Below are 19,855 nucleotides of genomic sequence, written 5' to 3'. Positions count from 1 at the left end.
GATGGTCTTGTATCTCAGTCCAACCAACCTTCTGACCTTTGACAGCTCTTTGATTTCGCCCATGGTGTTGGAGAGGTTGGAATGGGAGAAATTGATTTGAGCTTTATACACATACTGATTTAAAATGAGGAGAATCTGTAATTGATTGACTTGACTGATAGTAATCTGTGTGCCACATGGGCACAAAGCCAATAGGCGCCAGAATTCGGGTTTGGTTGTAGGGGATCAAATACTTATTTCACTCAATGACACTCAATGACATTCACATCGTTTCATAACTTTTATGTAATGTGTTTTTTCTGGACTTTCAGTTGATATTCTGTCTCTCGCCATTGAAATGAAACTACCATAAAAACTGGAGACTGTTTGTTTGTTTTTAAGTGAGCAAGCTTAGGAATTCGCCAAGGAATGAAATAATGATTCCCCCACAATTTGCACCCATGGTCGTGTCATGGCGCTTATGTTGTTTCAGAAACGGAACAGTCAGCTTTATTTTCCGGTATTACAGGTAGGAAGGATTAGCAAGCACACAACTCTAAAAGAAGGAGACAGTGAGGAAATCTTGAGAAAGAAACGAGGAGAAGTTAATGGTTTATAACAGAGACCAAAGGTGAGGAGAGCAGAGAGCCTCATCGCCATTTTTGACGTGAGCAAAGTTCTGTTGATGACAGCTAATCGATAACCACCCACTAAGAGTGAAAAAAAGAGAGCAGACGTGAGTCCTCTTCTGCTTTTTCCCCCCATTAATGTGAGATTAAGTGCATTGATTTAGTACACCTTTGCACCACAAAGCACAAGTGTGTGCGATTCATTCCGGTTTTGTCAAACCAAGGAAGTGACACAGCTGCTAAGGTCAGCAGGATACAGAGACGGAGGGAGAGAGCGGGTCGTTGTCATGGATCCCGGGTAAACAATAGGGCGAAGAGGAGCCACTGCAAAGCTGAGACCCTTGAGGAAAAAGAAAAATCCCCTCGCTAATGAACAATGCACCTTTCAGTAATGACACTGGATGGATTCACACCTGACAGCCGACACCCAAAACTCACCCGGTGCTCTTGCTCCATCCAGCCCAGAGTCTTTGTGGGTAAACTGCACAAATCACACCGCATGCTCACCCACCGCTGACAGCCCCCTTCTCTGCTTCTCACCCTCCATTACTTTCATAACAGCATTTATTATCATCTACATGACAATCTATGTGGGGCTCTACAGCGAGGCTCAGGGGTGACAGGGGTTAGTGCTGAAGGGAAGCGGTGCATGCTGGGATTGCGGCCTGCTGAGAGAGTGGCATTCTGGGAGGCGGTGTCCTGCGGGCAGGGCCTCTGGGGGATGCAGTATGGTTAATAGGCCTTTCATGGTCAGCCCACAAAGCCTTTTGTCCCTGGGCTAATTCATCCTGCCCAGCATGGAGAGATGGAGGGGGGGAGAACATGGAGGGGTTTTTGAGGCGATGGGAGTCCCCCCCTTTTTCTACTCTCTCTCTCTTCTCTGCCTTGTAGTGCAGGGTGGCGCTAGTGTGAAGGAACCGCATACAAACAGAGCCTTGCTCAGTAGCAACAACAGCAAAACATTGGCAGGACCTGCAAAGTGCTGGCAAACTGCAGCACAACACTGGAAAACACCCACGATTAATGACTCCTTGAAGACATCCTGGACCTGAAACATCCTGCTGGGATTTGTGATTATTTATTTATTTATTTTTGGGCATCCAATAAAAGTTTAACACACAGCATCTCCAAATGAGACAAACCGGGTGTGCACACATACATACTCTCACCTGGACAAGAACAACAGGTGTCATGAAATACCACAGGCTGTCAGACAGTGAAGGCCTGCAGGGATGCGGCAACCCCTCAGGTACATCATGGTGGGAGTTCCTGCATTCAGAGAGGCAAGGCTTCCCACCAGCAGACCCCTCTATCAAACCCTGTGATCTGGGAATACCCAGTTATTAATGAACTGGACAGGAATGGTTCCCCTCGTTTCAAAGTGTGCTGACTGAAGTGAAGAAGAGAATTCCAGAGTGAGCACAGGGGGGGTTCGAGCTGTGATCACTGTAGTATGAGAGTGAGTGTGTGTGTGTGTGTGTGTGAGTGCTGCACAGACCTGACTACACTTGTCCCGTCCACAACAACACAACAACAGCACAGCACTTACACAGCTGCACTGGAGGGCCTACAGGCCTCAATGGACGGGGGTCAATACAAACCCTGTGGGGACCGAGGCATAGCAAATCAGGGGGAACAGAGCAGGAGGAGGGGGAGGGGGCGCACTTTCCTCCTAAAGAACACCAAAGTTTAAAGAAAACTTCATTTTTTAAAAATATTTTCTATTCACAGTTATCTCCATCTGCATTTTAAAAACACCCCTACACATTTTACTTTTAAGTACAATCTCTGCAAAGTCCTCATACGCTGTGCATACGCTCTGTAGGGGCAAACGGCGGTGCAGTACCTACCCAGCTCTGGGAGTTTGGGAGCCAGTCCCTATTGTTCAGATCCCTCCTCCTGCTTGGGAAGTGGGAGGACCCGAAAAGGCGTCGCAAAAGGGAGAATTGTTTGAGAGCTCAGTCATCCAAAAACGGCCTTTCAATGTGAGAACTTGGGGGAGCCGAAGAAAATGTCGGTGGCATCGCAGTAAATTACTAAAGCAGCAAAGGCTTTAGAGGGAAAAGAGAAGCGAAAACTGTTGTGTTTTTTTTTCCTTGGGGGACTTAAACGCAGGAGAGACTCGAAGAGAAGATCGCCTGGTTAAAACGAGGTGCGAGCGCCGAGCAGTGCAAGTTTTGGTAAGTTTGAACGCTTCGTGCGCTCCGTGTTTTTTACGCTGTCGTTACAGTTTTATACATGAACGTATCGGCTATGTTGCGTGTTTTCCGACTCGTGTGGGCACTTCACCGGCTCATCCGTGACTCTGTTTCAGAGAAATGTGCGACTCTTGGTGTTTGATCACTAGTTCGTTCATGCTGGCGTCTCTGCTTCGATAGCCGCATTTGTTTTGCTTTTTTCCTCCGCTTTCTCCAGCCTTATGATCCACAAAAACTCTGCAACAAAGTTCCCGTGACACAGACGTGCATTATTGGGACGCACCTCGAGGTCAGATTTTGGATTTGAAGTTGCTTTTTATATAAAAAAGGAAAAACTTGACTTTGGTTTCGGACTTAGCCTGCGCCCTGATTGGTCTCGCGTCCGTATTTTTCCCCAAAGTTTTCCCCCACTTTTCTGGCGACTATTTCACCACGATGCGTGTTTATGAAGAGCTACGGACCTCTCGTAACACGTCGCGGAGATTCACTGCTGTGTGTTTAGGTATACTTGCGTTTTTCTTTGGGAAAACGTGTCTACGTTTTGCAGGCCGCAGCCTATAGTCGCTCCCATAGGGTAACAGGAGACAGACATGGTGAGCTCTGCCAGATTTACCCCATATCATCAACATCACCCTCATGCTCAGCATCGTTGTGGTGAGGTATAGAAAAGCGGGTGAGCAGTGACCTCCGATGAGTAGATTTGTAAGGAAGTAGAAAGAACGAGAGCCAATTCTCAGCGTTCTTATAAATAATTAATTTCTTTTTTTACGGTGCTGCTTAGCCATCTTTAAAAACCCTGCCCCTTCCCTCCCCCTGAAGTTTATGTAGTGCTATCAAAGTTGTTGGATCTTAACATAACAGTTTGGTTACGTTTACGCATTAGACCGCAATCTTCTATTTTTTTTCCCACAACCCTCCTCCAAGTGCTCAAAAAAAGCCCCGACCAGATTGTATGTTTCTGCTGTCATCAACAAACCCAAACACTGCTACCTGAGTGGAGTCCCACTCACTCCCTCTCACCCCCAAACCAAAGTCCTGGTGTCAGACTAACCTCATTAAAGCCTCCAGTAAACTGGCACCTCTGTTGGTGAGAAACCCTGCATCCTGCCTCGCTGTCAGGACAGTCTCCCCTGATGCCATCCCCTCATCCAGGTCTGATTTAATGACTAAATGTTCGTCTTGATCCCCCCACCCGAGTTTTGAGCGCTGGCCAAAGGCTGCATCACCGTGAAGGCTCCCAGGGTGGAGGGAAAGGAGGTAAGGGGTGGAGAGGAGGCGGATGGAGCCCTGCAGAAACAGCCGCAGGGGCTCGAGTTTCCAACCCCAGGTGTCGTTTTGTTATTTGGATTAGTCTACATTTAGCCTCCACTGCCTTGCATGGAGGACGGCTTCGCGATTCAGTGACAGACATGGCATCAGACAAGAGGGCCCGATTGTTCCCGCTGAATCAATGTCACTTGGATTAAAAGTCGAAACGAATGGCCTGGCCTCCTCCAATTAGGCGCACAGCTTCTGGGCGAATTAATTGGTCTCAGTAAAAAAGGAGCCTCTTGTTTGGTAGCAGGGTTTGTTGTTTTTGTTGATCATCTCTGGCAGGCGGGTGGATCAAAGCTGAACTAAATGATTCCTGTCTGATTATCTGCCTGTTTCTCACAGGGCTTTGGCCCCTTTGATTGCTGATGTGGGGAATGGGGGGGGGACAATTATGGGAGTTGCTAATCAATCTTGTGCAATACTAAGCAAAAATATTGGAGCTGCTGCTACTGTGGGCAGAAACTATCATTTTCAAACAGTTTATTTCCCCATAAAAGTTTAAATACCATCACACCATTATTGACTTGTGAACACGAACCACGTGTTAAAGATGGGAAAACACATTTTTGAGCAAACATTTCAGATATTTCTCACAGAAATACGAAATAAGTTCTTAGAAATAAGTCTTCTGATACCAAACTACATTTTCAAAAGTTTTTGGTTATGTTTCTCAAGGCGGTGCCATTTCTCGTTTGTAGATAGTTCGTAAATGAAGACTAACATGCTTTCATACAGTAAAGCAGACTCAATGTATTATGCTGCACCACAGGCATGTTTCAAGCCTCTATAATATGTGTATTACACTGTAATTAATGTTAAAAAAAAACCATACAATGTTCCTATTAAGTTGCTTTTCTTCTTTTCTTTTTTTTTTTTTTTACATTTTTAGGACTGCGAATGAAGGAAGCTTGCTTTATTGTCTTTCGGTTACAGTTTCATGTGGCTGTTACCGGCAGAACCTTCTTTTTCTTCAGTGAAATTAAATTTCATTGATCTTGGTTACCTGCCAGACAGACAGTTTTCCCCTATTTTGCCTGTTGCTGGATAGTTTTCATCCATCCTATAGGAGCTGAGCTTTCGTATGTGTTATAGCCTGTGAGGAAAAGTTACTGTGTGGATTTGGGTCTGCCGCCAACAGAAATAGAGTTTCTCACTCGTATCTTAGCTTTGCTTCCAAATTGACTTTGCCATGTTGAGGTATGATGTAAGATATGAAGGCAAAGAGGACAGGCTTTAACTAACCCCTCATGCAGCCGGGAGTGTTTTCACATCTGGGTTTAAATCAAAGTCTGCAGACGTAAATGGATTTTAAAGATGCATTTCAAGATTGCGAATAGCCAGCAGATCCATAAGGACCGCTGTGCGCTCGGGTTTTGGGAGCCAAAAGTTTCTCACTGTGGTTCTGAAAAGCACCCATTGTTGTTGTAGTGGGTGTAACATCCGTGTTAATTGACAAAGGTGAAGAAGAAAAAGCTCCATCCTGGGGGCACGCTTTCATCTCTGACAGCAGGTACGCTCATGCAGTCATAACAGCCTGCAGAGAGAATCTGTAGGCGTGTGTGTGTGTGTGTGTGTGTGTGTGTGTGTGTGTGTGTGTCTGTGTGTCTGTGTGTGTCTGTGTGTGTGTGTGTGTGTGGGTGGTGCGCGTGTGTGTGTGTGTGTGTGTGTGTGTGTGTGTGTTGGTGTGTGTGTGTGTGTGTGTGTGTGTGTGGTTAGCTACCCTCCCATCAAGATCATCTCCTTGCACTGGAATGTATTACTTGTCACCTGCGTGGTGGTTTTGAGATTAGTGCATTAGAAAAAGGGTTACTAAAGACTTGAGAGAGAGAGAAGTGTGACTAGTTTACTTGATAATTTCAGCAGAAGTTTTTCTGGGTTAATGTACTTTTCATAAACGAGCGAGGAACACACTCATCGCCAAATAAGGCTGCCTCATTTTCCACTGCCAGACATTATTGGCCTGTTGACATACGGTGCATTAGTCCTCCCGCACTGACAGATTGGAAGCTTGGACTTGAGCCTCGTTCCCCCAGGAGGGTTTCTGTGTCCAGTCAGACATCAGATAACCAAAGAGGGACACCTGGACTGGCAGGTGGCCGGGGTCTAGGCACCTCCCCTGGGGCTGCATACCTCTGTTCTCTTGATCCTGTCAGCCAGGACCACAGAGTGAGAGGGAGAGAGGAATGTGAGGAGGGAGGTGGGCGAAAAAAAAAAAAAGAAAAGGGGGGAACTAGAAAGTTTTGACAGTGTTGGAGATGCTAATTTGGCTGTGATCAAGCAGATTATTGAAGAAGGAATGAAGATAAATTAGATGCAATGAAAGAAAGGGAAAAAGTCTGTTGAACAAGAGATGGTTGTTCAGCCTTTTCCATTACAGAAGCCCGCTTTTAGGCTACGTTTGCAAAACCATATCTGCACGTCTGTGTTCAGTTTATACACATATATGTATATTAAAAACAGCCAGTGTCTTAACAGCTTTATAGAGATTATCCAAAGCCTTTAAACTAGTTGAGTTGATCTGCTTAAAGTAAAAGTTCTTGATTGGATAATGAAGTTACCTAGGGCGTACTCTCATTCTCGCTCTCTTACACAAACACACACACACAAATGCACATTGAGAGTGCGGTATGAGTGTTGTTAGATCATTGATCAACTCCAGACTCTGGTAAGAAAGCTGTGTGTGTGTGCAGACAAATAGTCCTGTGTGTGCAAAGCAGATATTTGGACAAAGATTAGGGGGGTGTTATTACGAGCCAAAAGCAACCCAGACGCTCTAATAGATCATTCACACACATGCTTAAGATTGCATTCTGACTGGAACCGCTCGGTTTAAGCCTCGCAGTCACGTTCCTGCTCTTTCTGCTCTCTTTCATGCACTCAGTTGGAAAAGTTTCCTCCCTTTCGTTGGTTTCCTTAAGTTTCTCACCTTTTGCGTGCGGGCTCGCTGAGTATGGCGCGCTGAGCCTGCACGCACGCTGGAATAATAAGTGCGTTGTATTCTTTTCTCCAGCTTGTGTTATAGATCAATAAAAGCGGCAACAACAACAAAAAAAGCTGGAATCTGGGTTGTATCCCAGAGCTACAACCAATAATCAGATTTAAAGTGTTGCCCCAGAGAGCAAGAACTCATCATCGAAGAATGTCAGACTGGCAGGAGAAGACATGATTCAACAGAATAAATCACTGGGCACCAGATTAGTGAGGTATTGGGCCCCTGAGGTTATCAGTGCTGGAATTTTCCATCGACAGCGCGGCTCTGTCTGCTGTCCAAATTGTATCTGTATGAGGTTTTTATTTTATGCAGGATAATGCACATCCGTGGCCTTGAGTGACAGGACAAATGGTAGCTCTGCTTTACTGCGTCTCACAAATCCTGCTCCTGAAACTGAGAGCTCTCTTTGAAAAGAGCCTCCTCCAGCTGTTTCCCTTCCCAAGAATGTCTTTGAGATGCAGCAGCTTTCACTCGATAACCATGAGCTAGGCTGTCAGGCGCTATTGCACCATCTCAAACTCAGTTGACGCAGCCGAACCCATCGCCTTCTCTTCACGTTCCTGCCTCTTATCCATTTCCCAATTCATCCTCATGTCTGTTTTTTCCTATAACCTTCTCATTTGGCCTGCTCCTTCTAACTTTACAGTCTTTCTCCATTCCCTCATCTCTCTTTCTGTCACCCCCCCACCTTATCTCAATTTCCTAATGCCTCCTCGTATCTGTTTTTCATATAATATTTCACCCGCTCTGCTTTTCTCTTCCTTCCTTCATCTCCCACTGAGAGTTGTAGGGCCAGTCCCCCCCCCTCCCGGTTCCTGCTGAATAATGGGGAGAAATTGCTCTTGATTTATAATTGGTTCCATTCACTCTGATGCATGAGCTGCCAAAAGAGTTGGGGGGCCCCCTTTAACCCACCCCGTATCCCTCCCCTCTCCCTCCCCTCTCTCCCAGCGCCGCAGGAACACACAAAGAGCAGGCTGCATATACGTACAGCTATGAAAGTCTATATTGGCATGCGTGAATGCCGTGGCGTGCGTGCGTTTTATTTCTCGGGCTTGGGATAAGTGGTAGCCTGTTTTTTAGCGTGTTGACATTTGGTGTTGGAAAAACTTCCTGAGGTCTGCATATTTATGTGCCTCTGTGAGTATACTTTTACCATGTAATAGGAGTTTGTGTGATTGCTTGCTTATGTGTCACTGAGTGTGTGCGCTTCTTGTGCAAGGAGAGAATGGTTGTGGGTAAATGAAATATGTAACTGCATGCACGCGCGTGTGTGTTTGTGCGATGAGTACTGTGAAATCCTGGGTATTATCCTTTTTTCTATCGGTCCTCCTGTCCTTCTTGGCATCCTTCTATTCTTTTTAAAAAAAAAATTTTCTATCATCCTTTTTTATATCCATCCTTCTGTCCTTGTATCCTGCCGTCTATCTTTCTAACATTTTTGCTATGCTTCTATTTGCTTTTGTATCCTTAATTCTATCATCTGTTTCTATCCATCTTTCTGTTCTTCTAGCTTTCTATCTTAATCATTCTCCATATCCTTATTCCATAACAATAATGGATACTATTCCTTATTAATATGGAGTAAGAATATGGAATGGTCTCAGTGTCCTTCTTCCTGTTCTTCTGTACATCTTTCTCTATTCTTTTGTCTTCCTAACCCTGGTATTCTATCTTTTCTACTCCTTTCTTCCTCGCTCCCATCCTTCCAGGTCTAACTAACTCCCCAGGAAGCCTCTATGATCCAACCCTGTTCCCATGGCCTTGGTGGGCACGCTGGCATCCCACACCAGGCAGAAGAATGTGGGTGGATGTGCTCACCATGGCACCATAATTAGCTCTCCGTGGTTAATTCGGCTTCGTTATCTAAATTATGCAAATGCTTCAGTGCCTAATTGATTAGAACGCCCCCTCCTCTACATGGCAGGCCTGTCCAGATCCCTCTCGTTAATCCCCGAGACGCACTGTAGCTCGTTAGTGTCGGTTTGGGGAGGGGGTGAAGGAGGGCTTGGACGGGCGTATAGCTCGTTAATACTTTGTGAAGCGTGCGTGTGTGTTTGAGAGAGCGTATTATGAAGGAGGAGGGGGTAGGTTCTCAACCTCATTAGGGATGCTTTTGATGTGTAATTTTATGGCATGAGAACGAGTGATGTTTTGAGTGGAGGATTTGAGCTGGCCCCCTCTCCACCTGTTGGGCAGCATTTTTATGCCAAAGGGGACTCCATAATGTCCTCTTGTCTGCGGGGGAGTGGAAAGAGAGGTGGGAATCGATTTTTAGACTTAGACTCTGCCAAGTTTTGGTGTTGAGTTGGCAGAAGGGAAAACAACGGAGGTTGTCCACTTCAGTTTTTGCATTATCTGCATTATAGTAGAGATGGGCAACATCCAGAGGTACACGCATTAATACTAAAGTAACTAACACAAAACCGCATGTATTTCTGCCCAGTTCTATTCAGATTATATGTACATATTTGAGTTTTGACGTTTTGGGTGACCAAAAAAAAATCCATGTGCAGAGTTAGTGCGGAAACAGCTAAGTGAATAATCTGCAAAACTAGCTGGTTTAACGCTGGCATCTCCAGTGTCAGCATGTGCTCCCTCTCTCCCTTTTATTATTGCAGAAAATGAAGTAAAAATATTTTTGCTTTCAAACTGCGAGTTCGACAAAACAAGACTTTTGATTCTGTCTTTTTGGGGGTTTAGGAAACTATAAATGACTTTCTAAAGTTGGTTAATCGGGTTAGTCAATAATCCACGTAGCTTTTGGGTGAAAATCTTTAGGTGTTGGACTCTAGGTTTAACAGAACAAGGAAGTCATTGACCAGCAGCTAACATGTGACGCCTGTCTCAGTGTTTTCTTGAGAATTTGTTGGAATAAAAATCCCCTTCTCATCTTTTATGTAGTTGCCCTGTGTGATGGTCTAATGGTAAACCGGATGTGGTCGTGTTGGACCATGCGCGTCCTCCTCCTTTACTCAGCACCAAAACCCCGGCCAGGCTAAGAGGCCAGCCAACAGATTGACAGAATGAGGAGAAAATATGTTGAGACATTCAGCGACGCTCTCACACACGCTCCCTCAAACACAGCCGCTCATTGATGAGGCTCTGCTCTCTCCTCCTGCTCGCCTGCCAGTTGACATCCTCTCTATTAATTTGAGTCGCTGTTCAGCTTTCTCAGTCAACCTCTCCACCCACCCACCTACCCCTGCATCCATAAAACCCCCTTCACCCAGCTCACATCAGTCTTTAAAGGCACCGAACTCTCTCTCCTCCTCTCTGCCTCCACAAACTCTCCACACACCACTACAGAAACCTCTTGGTCATTGAGCACCCCCCCCCCACCCCACCCTCCCTCTTCTCTTTGGTCATTGAGCAGGGCCCATCAGCTCTTCCCCGGACCCTTCAGAGTAGCGTCTCCCCTTTCTCCAGGGGTCTGCGGGGTCTTTGTCTGTGCACCGGCTCACTGCTTTACAATGACTCTCCACTCTATTAAGGTGCGTTCTGCCTGTTAGCGTCGCCAGGGGCAACCGGCCTCCCGCATGACAGCTATGCGGCGTGGCATTGTGGGCTGCGGGCCCGAGCGGGGCAGTTGAACCCCCGGCACTCCTAACACTTGACACCGCATGTGTTTATCTAAAGGGGGGGCTTTGTGGTGTTTGGAGAACCTTAAGGGAGGATAGGGTGGGGTGGAGGGGAGGGGAGCGCACGGGTTGTAAAAAGACGTAAAAACTGGGGGAGGAGGAGGGAGCGCAAGAGGGGACTTTGGGGAGGTGATAAATATTCAACAGCTCAGCTCCTCACGAGAAGTTACTGCCCTGATACCCCTTCACTGCCTCCTCTCTCTCCTGTTCGTCTTCTCCGTGCTAGAAAGCAGATGGAATGTGAGAGCTCGGGGAGGAGGCTCCAGTCGGGTTTTATCCAATTAGCAGGGTTGTCAAAATGAATTTATCCACAGAGGCAGGGGCACAATGGGACCGGCAGTGGCCCAGGAGAACGGGGGCCCCGGTGTCTTTACTTAGCACGCTCACAATGAACTTCTGTCAAGTGTCTCTGCCCCACAACGGCATATGAGACACCGGCATACCTACAGCTCGTGATGCATGCCTGCACACCACCGCCACAACCTCTCACTGCCTGCTGTTTGTGCTTTCTCCTCGCCCTCTCCAAACAGGTGTTGGAGTAAGAACCCGCACAGAGTACCTTCTTCTTCTGGTTTCAGAGTATGCAAAATGGGCCAACGTCCGTTTTAATTCAAGTGACACTTATTTAGGTATCCGAGGGCGAACACGTGGCTCTGAGCAGACATCCGTGTGCTTGCCAATTTTTCGTGACCTTGCAGATGCTGCACAACAAGGACACAAAGAATGGATGCCTATTCAAGGCGGACACCATGAGGACACAAAAATGGTATATTGCTAGTTTGGCTGTCCACAGCTATCTGTGTCCAGTAACCAATGATGTTGGTCCACCGCATGGTAACTCTACTGGAGGGATGGAATGTAATTCTTCCAAAACATATTCCCTCATTTGTGATATGATGAAAGCACTTTGTAAAAGGTTGGCCATCATACAATTAGATTCATAAGTTTTTCATGTTTCTGCCCCCGAGGACACTCCCACCAGGAGAGAAATGTTTAATCGTACTATTAAGGTGATCACTCCTTAGTCCTGAAGGCAAGTTATTAAGTGTTCACAGCAAATTGCAAGTCAAGACACCTTTAAGATCTCCCTGAGATGACCATTAAAATACCACAGCAGTCGAAGATAATCCCTTAAAAACTCCTCCCATGAAAATGAACTTTTTAATCACGATAAACCAAGATGAGTTTAAAGGGTTTGAACAGAACTGTCTGGAAAGGATTTTTTGTGCAATACATGGATATGTGCCATTAAAACATTTTCTCTATTGACACCTTTATAGATGTAATAAGCATCAAAGTCTTTTTTTTTCTCCCTAAATTTCAAAGGGAACATGAAGGCACTGAGGGAGGGTAGGAAAATCTAAACCTGCTGAAACCACAAGAATGGATCTGATAGAAGAAATCCTGCAGAAACTCTGTTTAATATGGATCTGTAGCAGTGTATATGCACAATTATGCTTATAAAAAGTTGATTTTTCACATTTTATTTAATGCATATGTTGCATGGAGGCCCACCTGTTGCAGGGGTAGGTTGAAAATCTTTCAGTAATGTCAGCAAGTTTAGACTTTTTTTTTTTATTTCAATACTTAAATGAACAAAATCCTTAATTGAACTAAAAAATAGCTATATTACCCAAAAGATAAATATTAAAACAGCTACCCAAAATCTAAAAATCACAGCGCTGTCATCGTTTGCTGTCTCTTTTACTGGTCTACATCAAAACTGTAGCGAGTCGAGTTTCAGGTCCTTACTGTGACTACAGAAATGGTTCCACTCTAGTCATACTTGTTCAGTGGGACTGGCAGATTTGAACAGTTCACAGAGTTCCCTCTCTTGCACTGTCACTAAAGTATGTCTCATATACCGCAAAGCTGTTCGCACAATGTGTTTGCCATGCGGCGTCGTTCCTCATGGTAGGGCTGTAACAAAACAGTCACAGGCATATGTGCGCACAAACAGACACACAAGTGCACACGCACACTGCTTTTAATTTAGGGGAGCTGTCTGTGTGTGTGTGCTCTGTTTTTTATCAGTGTCGCTGATGCGTGGGAGGCTCCTCTTTCCCTCTCTGGCTTCTCTGGGAAGGAGTGATGGAAAAAGTTGGACATGGATGTCAGGGCAACTCTTCATCTTGACGCAGGGTATCCGCTAAGCAAACACGGGACCCAGCTCGCTAATGAATCAGACCAACAGACACACTCAGAGAAGCAGGGCTCTTTTTTTAAGGGAGTGATATTGTACGAGGTGCCTTTGCAACAAAGCTCTGTCATTCGTCTGATTGCTAGTGCTTTTATTTTGAAAAGAATGAGAAATCGGACATGTGGGAGGGCTACGCGCTGAGGTAGCGTGTCCCGCTGTGCGTGTAGTTGGTTTATGGTTAGTGACTCTTACAGTCGGGACAGGTGCTCCACAGAGATGTAGGTGTTTTTTATGGGCAGCTGTACTGAGTTGTGTCCATATAGTGACCAGCCACAGAAGCCACAGGCCTTCAGCTCTGCTCCCTCCTGGTCCCCACAGTAGCGTGCTGTTTGTTTACAGAGTGAGCCCGCTACTGATGAGCCACTTTGTGTGGACGAGTGATTAAATGAAACTGTACATGTATGTAGGGCTGATACTAAGGGTTATCCTCATTCTTGAGGGCTTGTCACAATGAGAGATAAACAGAAGGTCTACACATGTGTGAATCTAGAGAAATCAGTGATTGGAGTTCTTGTCTAACAGGGTTTTAATACAAATTTTGCATCAGTGCTAATAGCATTATGTAGAGTTATCTTAAAATCCAACACCCAGCAGGAAGCATACAAAAACAACTGGAACACTGGAGCGTTTAGCAGCTTTAAAAAAAGAGAAAAAAAGTTCTGTTTCTTGGTGTAAATAAACTCGATTCATTACGGGGCTGACTAATCATTACTGCGCCACGCTGTCTTTTCCACGCAGAGCGCTGCTTTGTTGCTGTTGATGGCACGAGAATTAGTCATCTGAAATTGTTTACACATTCATAATGTGCAATTAAAACGGAGCAGAGAGTGATGTGTGGCCTTGTGGAGCTGTTGCAGCTGCTTTTCCATCACCCTACCGCTCTGCTCGTTTTCATGTGCCAGGCAGCCAAACTTATATATATAATATAATTATATATATATATATATATATATATATAGTATATATATAATTATATATATATATAATATATATATTATATATATATATATATATATTATATATATATATATATATATTATAATTTTTTTTTTTTTTTTTTTTTTTTTCCTTCACTGCTACCATTAGATGATGAAGGTGCACTGTAAGAGTTTCCATTCTCTTACTGTCCTGCCTTGGGACCCGTCTCTGTGTGTGAGCGCGTTGGTGTGCAGGCAGGCTTCATTAATCATCCCCTTTGCCTTATTAAGCTCAGAACAAAAATGCATGTTCAAAGTTGCGTGCCGCTTCCACTTCTGCAGGTCCCTCACGGGACCGTTGTATGTTCGAGGACATGCGTGCATGTGAGGGAGAGAGGGAGTGAGTGGGGAGAAAGGGGAGATTTAGTTTTGCAGGACCACCCTCCTCATCCTGACGGGAAGTTGTTAGTTTAACCTGACAGGAAAGAATTTGGGAAACTTGGCAGCAAGGGGAGAGAGAAAAAAGCTCCCCTCTTTCTATATTAACCGTTAATAGACTAACCATTACCAGCGACTTCTCTATTTGTATTTTAAGTATCCATCTTATCCTCACTCCTTACTTCTAGGATATATATATACATTTCCACCCTGTGCCTCCCTCCCTTCTACTACCTCTCATTAGTTGCTCTTTGTCCAAACTCTTGAAAGCAGCCTGTGTGTTTTAGTCTTCTCCTCTATCTTCTTCCCTCTCTTCATACCGCTCTACCTGTATCGGTTACACCTGAGCAGGAAGGTGGAGGGGTCGGGTTACGGCACGCAGAATGAGGGCGCCCCTTTGATGAGCGTGGGCTGGATGGGTGCGGGTGCAGCGGGAGGGGATGGGGTCAACGGTGAGATGGGGGCTGACAGAAAAGAAAGACTTTATTTGTGTCTGGAGTTTTTCTGCTGAGCGCGCCGCCTCGCCTGGCTTGTGTTTCGTTAGCGGCCGCCTGTTCGTGCACGTGTGTATACAAGTAAAATTCAATCAGAGGGAGCTGCGCGCTGTTTAGATGGAGGATGCGTGTCTCGGTGCAGTTCTGCCTGTTTGCTTCAGTCAGGTTTGACTGAAACAAACTGACTAAAGCCTGTTTTGCTCAGAGTCTGTACGTGACCTTTCTAACCACCTCCTGTTGTTGTGTGTTTCAGGGGGTAGTGTATGGAAGATGTCTGGAAAGCAAGACTGGACTCCGTGGATGAAAAAGAGAAGGGCTCCAGTGTTGTGCGCTCTTGGCGCAGTACTGCTGTGCTGCCTGCAGAGCGGCGCTTCACTCACCGGTGAGTAAACAACATTAGCTTATGAAGTACTGGACCCCACTCTCACTGTAATCCCAGTGCCTATTTCCTCTCTCTGTGTATTAACAGTAAGCAACGTAATGATGAAAATGTTTCCTTTTTCCATCCAACCTTCTTCATGCCCTCAGTCACAATTTGCTGTGGCAGTTTTCTACCTCACTCTACCCTCAGTTACTGAGTGCCTTTACACACCTGATGCACAGTAAGTCCTTGCCAGGGACAAAATATTCTGGCTGAGGCACAGCGAGTGAGATGTTATGTGTCTGGCAGCAGGTACAGCAGTTTATTTGAAAGAAATTGGAAGGCGGGAATAGTGTGCATGAGCTGTTCTTGCCACTAAAAATAATGCAAGTATTGTATGTGGAGCCACGGCGATTAGCTCATTCACTGATTCAAGCAAAATTTGCAACCAAAGAAGCCAAACATTTGTCTGGGAATTTGCTGCTTTTCTTGGTCTGTTGTAGGAAATTTTGTGGTTTAATCACGTCAAACTTTGCTTTGGATTTCCAACTAATCAAGAAAAGAAATGATGGCAAACATACATATCAGTTCCCCGACGTGTAAATATCTTTTATACGCATGCTCACATGAAGAGTTTCTAATTTGCATCTGAATCCTTGTTGTTAATAGTTTCCTCAGACGAGGTGCCGGCGTTCAACGAAGAGCCCACATCCGTGGTGCAGAAGCTGGGAGGCAGCGTCACCCTGCATTGCAGTGCCCGTCCCGCCTCCGCCAACATCAGCTGGCGCCTCAACGGCCATGAGCTGGTAGACGGAGATTTGGGTGTAGTGCTGAGGCCCAGCAGCCTGTTCATCCCAGTTCTCTCCAATCAGACTCTTGGCAGATACCAGTGTGTGGCCAGCACCAGCGCCGGAGCCCTAGCCAGTGTGCCTGCTGACGTCACTGCTGCCAGTGAGTAGCCACCCACACGAAGCTGTGACAAATAAACACAAACAAAGGGGCCCCTTTTTGGTTTGTCAGAATATCCAAAGAACGCGTTGGACTTTTTTTCTTTCTCTCTCTCTAAGTAGAACAAAAGCAGTGAAGGGGCGGCATTTGTTTGCTTTAAACCTTTACCAGTACATCACTGTAAACCTCGTACTTTTCCACTACTTGTGGTTTTGGGGAGAAAAAAAATATAAACCTACTGCAGTTTTGGTCCTTCCAGTGAGAATCTGTTGCACATCAGTAATAAGTGGATTAACTCTGCACAGTCAGGCAGTTTTTCTTCTGTGTACTCAGACAAAAAACAGCTGCGTCAATTTAATAGTGTTAAAATAAATGATTCCCCATGCTGACGTTTTTAGTGCTTTGCTAGTGTACGGTGTTGTATTTGATATCCATTGTGGGACTGAAAAGGGGGCCTGAAACTGTGAAACCTGAGCTGGAGGAATGAAGGGGACCCAGGGGCCAGTCTGAGCAAGTGGGGGGGAGGAAAGGGGACCAGCAGGACTTAGCTTGGAGGCCCCCCTACCTTCATTGGCCCTTTGCTTTCCCCACAACACCACATTCCTCACTGCAGGGCCCGACAGCAGGACTCGCCAGAAGTTATGGCCCCGTAATTGTGCTGAGGGCTGAGTGGAGATAAGAGTGGACAGAGGATATAGGTATACGCCCCAGCAGAGCACACCATTAGCTAGGGGGGTGGGGAGGGTGCTTTTACCAGTATTGTTTTACGCGTAGGGATGTGATGTATGCGGCTGCAGAAACTGGAAGCTGTTTTTAGGCCAGTCGAGACAAGATCCCGACACGAGACGAGACGTGGTGTCACATTCTCTGCCTCCTCGGATCCCTCCACAATCATCTTCACACGCATTTCCCCTCGCACGTTTTTCACTCTTCACCCTGTCACTTTCTCTCAGCTCGCCTCCTTTCATTATCGCCGTCTCCTTCTCTCTCTTTCTCCCCCTCATCCTCATCCTCCTCTTTTTGTCATCTTCACCTCTCTCGCTCTTATTTTTCTTTGGGTTTTCTCCAGAGGCTGTAGCTACAAAGGCATTAAAAGTTATTGATTGCTCCAATAGTGGATGAATCACACTGGGACAACCACATGTGGAGCCAGTCTGTTCGCCCCGCCTTCCCAAAAAAGCCTCTTTAATTTAATAACTGCTTCTCCTCGGCCACCCCCAAACCGCCTAAGGAACTGCTCCGTGGGGAGTGTGTACGTGCTTGCCTTTCCTTGTGAGCCCTCTTAGTTGTACGCACATGTTTTTTTGTGATACGTTGACTCCAGACCCTCCACACTATCCGACTCCGAAAAATCTGCGTCTTCTTGGCATCACTTAAAAGCTCCCCCGCTTGAAATCTTGTGCAGACAATCACCCTCCTCCTTTTTTTTTTTTTTTGCCGTAGAAACATGTATCTGCACAACGTGAACGCACAACACGTTGCTATAACGTGTTATAATTCAGAGACGTGCGCGCGGGACTCCTGTCGCTGCTGCACATAAAGATGATGAATGTACTGTCTCTCTCTCGCTCCTTCTCGCCCTGCCAAGCAGCCGTGGTGCGGGAGGTCTGCTTCACTTTATGAATGCCATCAATCCTCCATCCATGCAGGATGCACTCACAAGAAACATCACATGCGCGCGCTCGCGTGCACACCTGAGAGGCACCCGTGAGGGGATTTTTCTTTTTCCTGTGAAGAATGCGGGGCAGTAGAGTTGTGAGAGGGGGCGTTAAAAGGTGTATATGAAGGAATTTGGGAGAAACAGCCAGGAGAAGGAGGAGGAAGGTGGAGTGGGGAGATATGAGGTGGGGGAAGGGGTGTCTGTAAAAACAGCACCTGATTGATTTTGCAAATGGAGCGCCACACGGCCTATCCTTGAGGTTTTTTCCCCTTCAACACACCCCGCTAAGCTTGACATGTCCTGGCTGGGATTCTCATCTTTCAGAATAAGAGCTGACACAGGCATAGGGTTGTGTTGTGTGTTTGTTGTTAATGTGTGCGTGCGTGTTAGACAATCTCCCCCATTACGCCCATTAAAGCTCCCCCAGGCGCCTGCAGAGGGGGCAGATCCAGCGTGCGTGGTGGATAAATCGACTGCCCGCAGTGAATGTGTTTGTTCAGTGCTTTTAGTAAATCACTTTAAAGCCCCTATCAATAGATACTGTTAACTAAACTTTGCTTATTGAATTAGAGGTGTACAACGACTCATCAGCTGACTGTGTGTGCATACGGGCAGCTCGGTGTGCCGGGTCCAAGAAAAACACCCCAGTTATAGCAGCTCTGGAAAGAATGGAGAGGCTGTGTTTGTTAAGAATAAATCAACAAAGGCTGGCAGACGTTTAATTACGTTCGTGGAGAAGTTTTATTTATCTTTCATTTCACTGTTGGACGCCTTAATGACAAATTTCTTTGGGTGTTATTTTCCCCTCCTGTGCTGTTCTCTTTGCTCCTGTTTCTTCTCTCTGTCTCATGTTAGGTTCTCTCTGCTTCAAATCTATAAAATGGCAATGAAACCCTATAGGATGGCGCTTTCTCCCCTTTGACCCCCCCCCCCAATGCCAGGCCTCCAGGCCGCTCAGGCAGGGGCTTAGAAGGTCAGGGGGCCAGATAAGTGTCTATGCTGTGCAGACCGTGTGTCTGTGGGACACAGTCACAGCACATGGCCCCGGTAATCCCCACTCCCACCATTTCCCACAGAATCTGACCCGGCTCCAGTCCCCCGGTATAATGTTTGACAAGATTAATGTGGCCTACTCAAATGTTACTGACACCAGAAAAATTAGCTTGAAGTGCTTTCCTAAAATTCCTGCGAATTTCAGCGGATCACGTAAAGACGAGCAGTGGGAAAGAAGTGGAGGTAGAAGTTTTTTTTCCAAAAAGAGGGAACATTAGAGAAGCTGTGGGAATGTGGTTACAACACAGCAAAGTCTGACTGACATGAGAGACACCCAACATGGGAACAGCACAGTTATTATTGCTCTGAATATTGCGGTTTTGTACATCTGAAGCTGAGGAATGACTGTATACATGTGCAGTTAGACGTGATTTACACTGCATATTAAGATGATGAAAGAAGGGTGAAATGTGTTGTAGCTATGAGACGGCGCTGACTTTTCTCCTCATGTCTTTGTTGTTTTTTAGAGCTGCGGGACTTTGAGCCCGATGACCAGCAGGAGATCGAAGTGGATGAAGGCAACACGGCTGTTATTGAATGTCACCTCCCCGAAAGCCAGCCCAAGGCTCAGGTTCGCTACAGCGTCAAACAGGAATGGCTGGAAACATCCAAAGGTAACCAGCTGCTTTAATCCCTCAAGATCTTTTATAGCATTCACTCTCTCTCCTTAATTCCCATACTATCTTCGTAATTTACCGGAATGCTATAATCCTGCTATCTGACCCATCGTAAAACCACCGATAAGGGCATTATCTGGAGAATGTTGAAACATGGGAATGCAGTTGTTTATTTTTCAAACTATTTATTTCTAAGTTGCCTGGAAGAGAAGAAAAGCTCCAGTGGTTTGTAGCTGGTATGCTGATGATGCCTGGGAGCTGTAGGTACTGATATCTACCTTATCTGTGAGGAAATGAATACCACGTTGAAGAGCATTCACTTGGGTCAGACTCGACAGTGCCACTCTGTGGCTTCAGTTGGAAGTGCAGCTATGTATTGGAATGGCACACAGGGCTCATATTACCCACGCTGTT

At 45.9% G+C, this 19,855-nt stretch overlaps 1 protein-coding gene across 4 annotated transcripts in view; it reads left to right on the top strand.

Annotated features, from left to right (window-relative positions):
• The first annotated feature begins 2,518 nt into the window (after positions 1 to 2,518).
• The window catches only part of boc (BOC cell adhesion associated, oncogene regulated), a 23,904-nt gene continuing 6,567 nt past the window's right edge, over positions 2,519 to 19,855 (top strand). The window contains exons 1-4 of one of the 4 annotated variants that reach the window (XM_042221839.1): positions 2,519 to 2,788; positions 15,056 to 15,184; positions 15,833 to 16,114; positions 19,292 to 19,438. In XM_042221839.1, coding sequence (XP_042077773.1) covers positions 15,073 to 15,184; positions 15,833 to 16,114; positions 19,292 to 19,438 — 541 coding nt within the window. In that variant the 5' untranslated portion in view covers positions 2,519 to 2,788; positions 15,056 to 15,072. Of the gene's footprint in view, positions 2,789 to 5,821; positions 8,253 to 15,055; positions 15,185 to 15,832; positions 16,115 to 19,291; positions 19,439 to 19,855 lie in introns of those variants that run through there. The other 3 variants (XM_042221856.1, XM_042221820.1, XM_042221793.1) reach the window with 3 other exon arrangements.

The sequence above is a fragment of the Haplochromis burtoni genome, unplaced genomic scaffold (assembly GCF_018398535.1).
Source record: "Haplochromis burtoni strain Fernald_Lab_line unplaced genomic scaffold, NCSU_Asbu1 Contig_1, whole genome shotgun sequence".
Classification (NCBI taxonomy): Eukaryota; Metazoa; Chordata; class Actinopteri; order Cichliformes; family Cichlidae; genus Haplochromis; species Haplochromis burtoni.
This window is presented reverse-complemented; position numbering and strand designations above follow the sequence as displayed.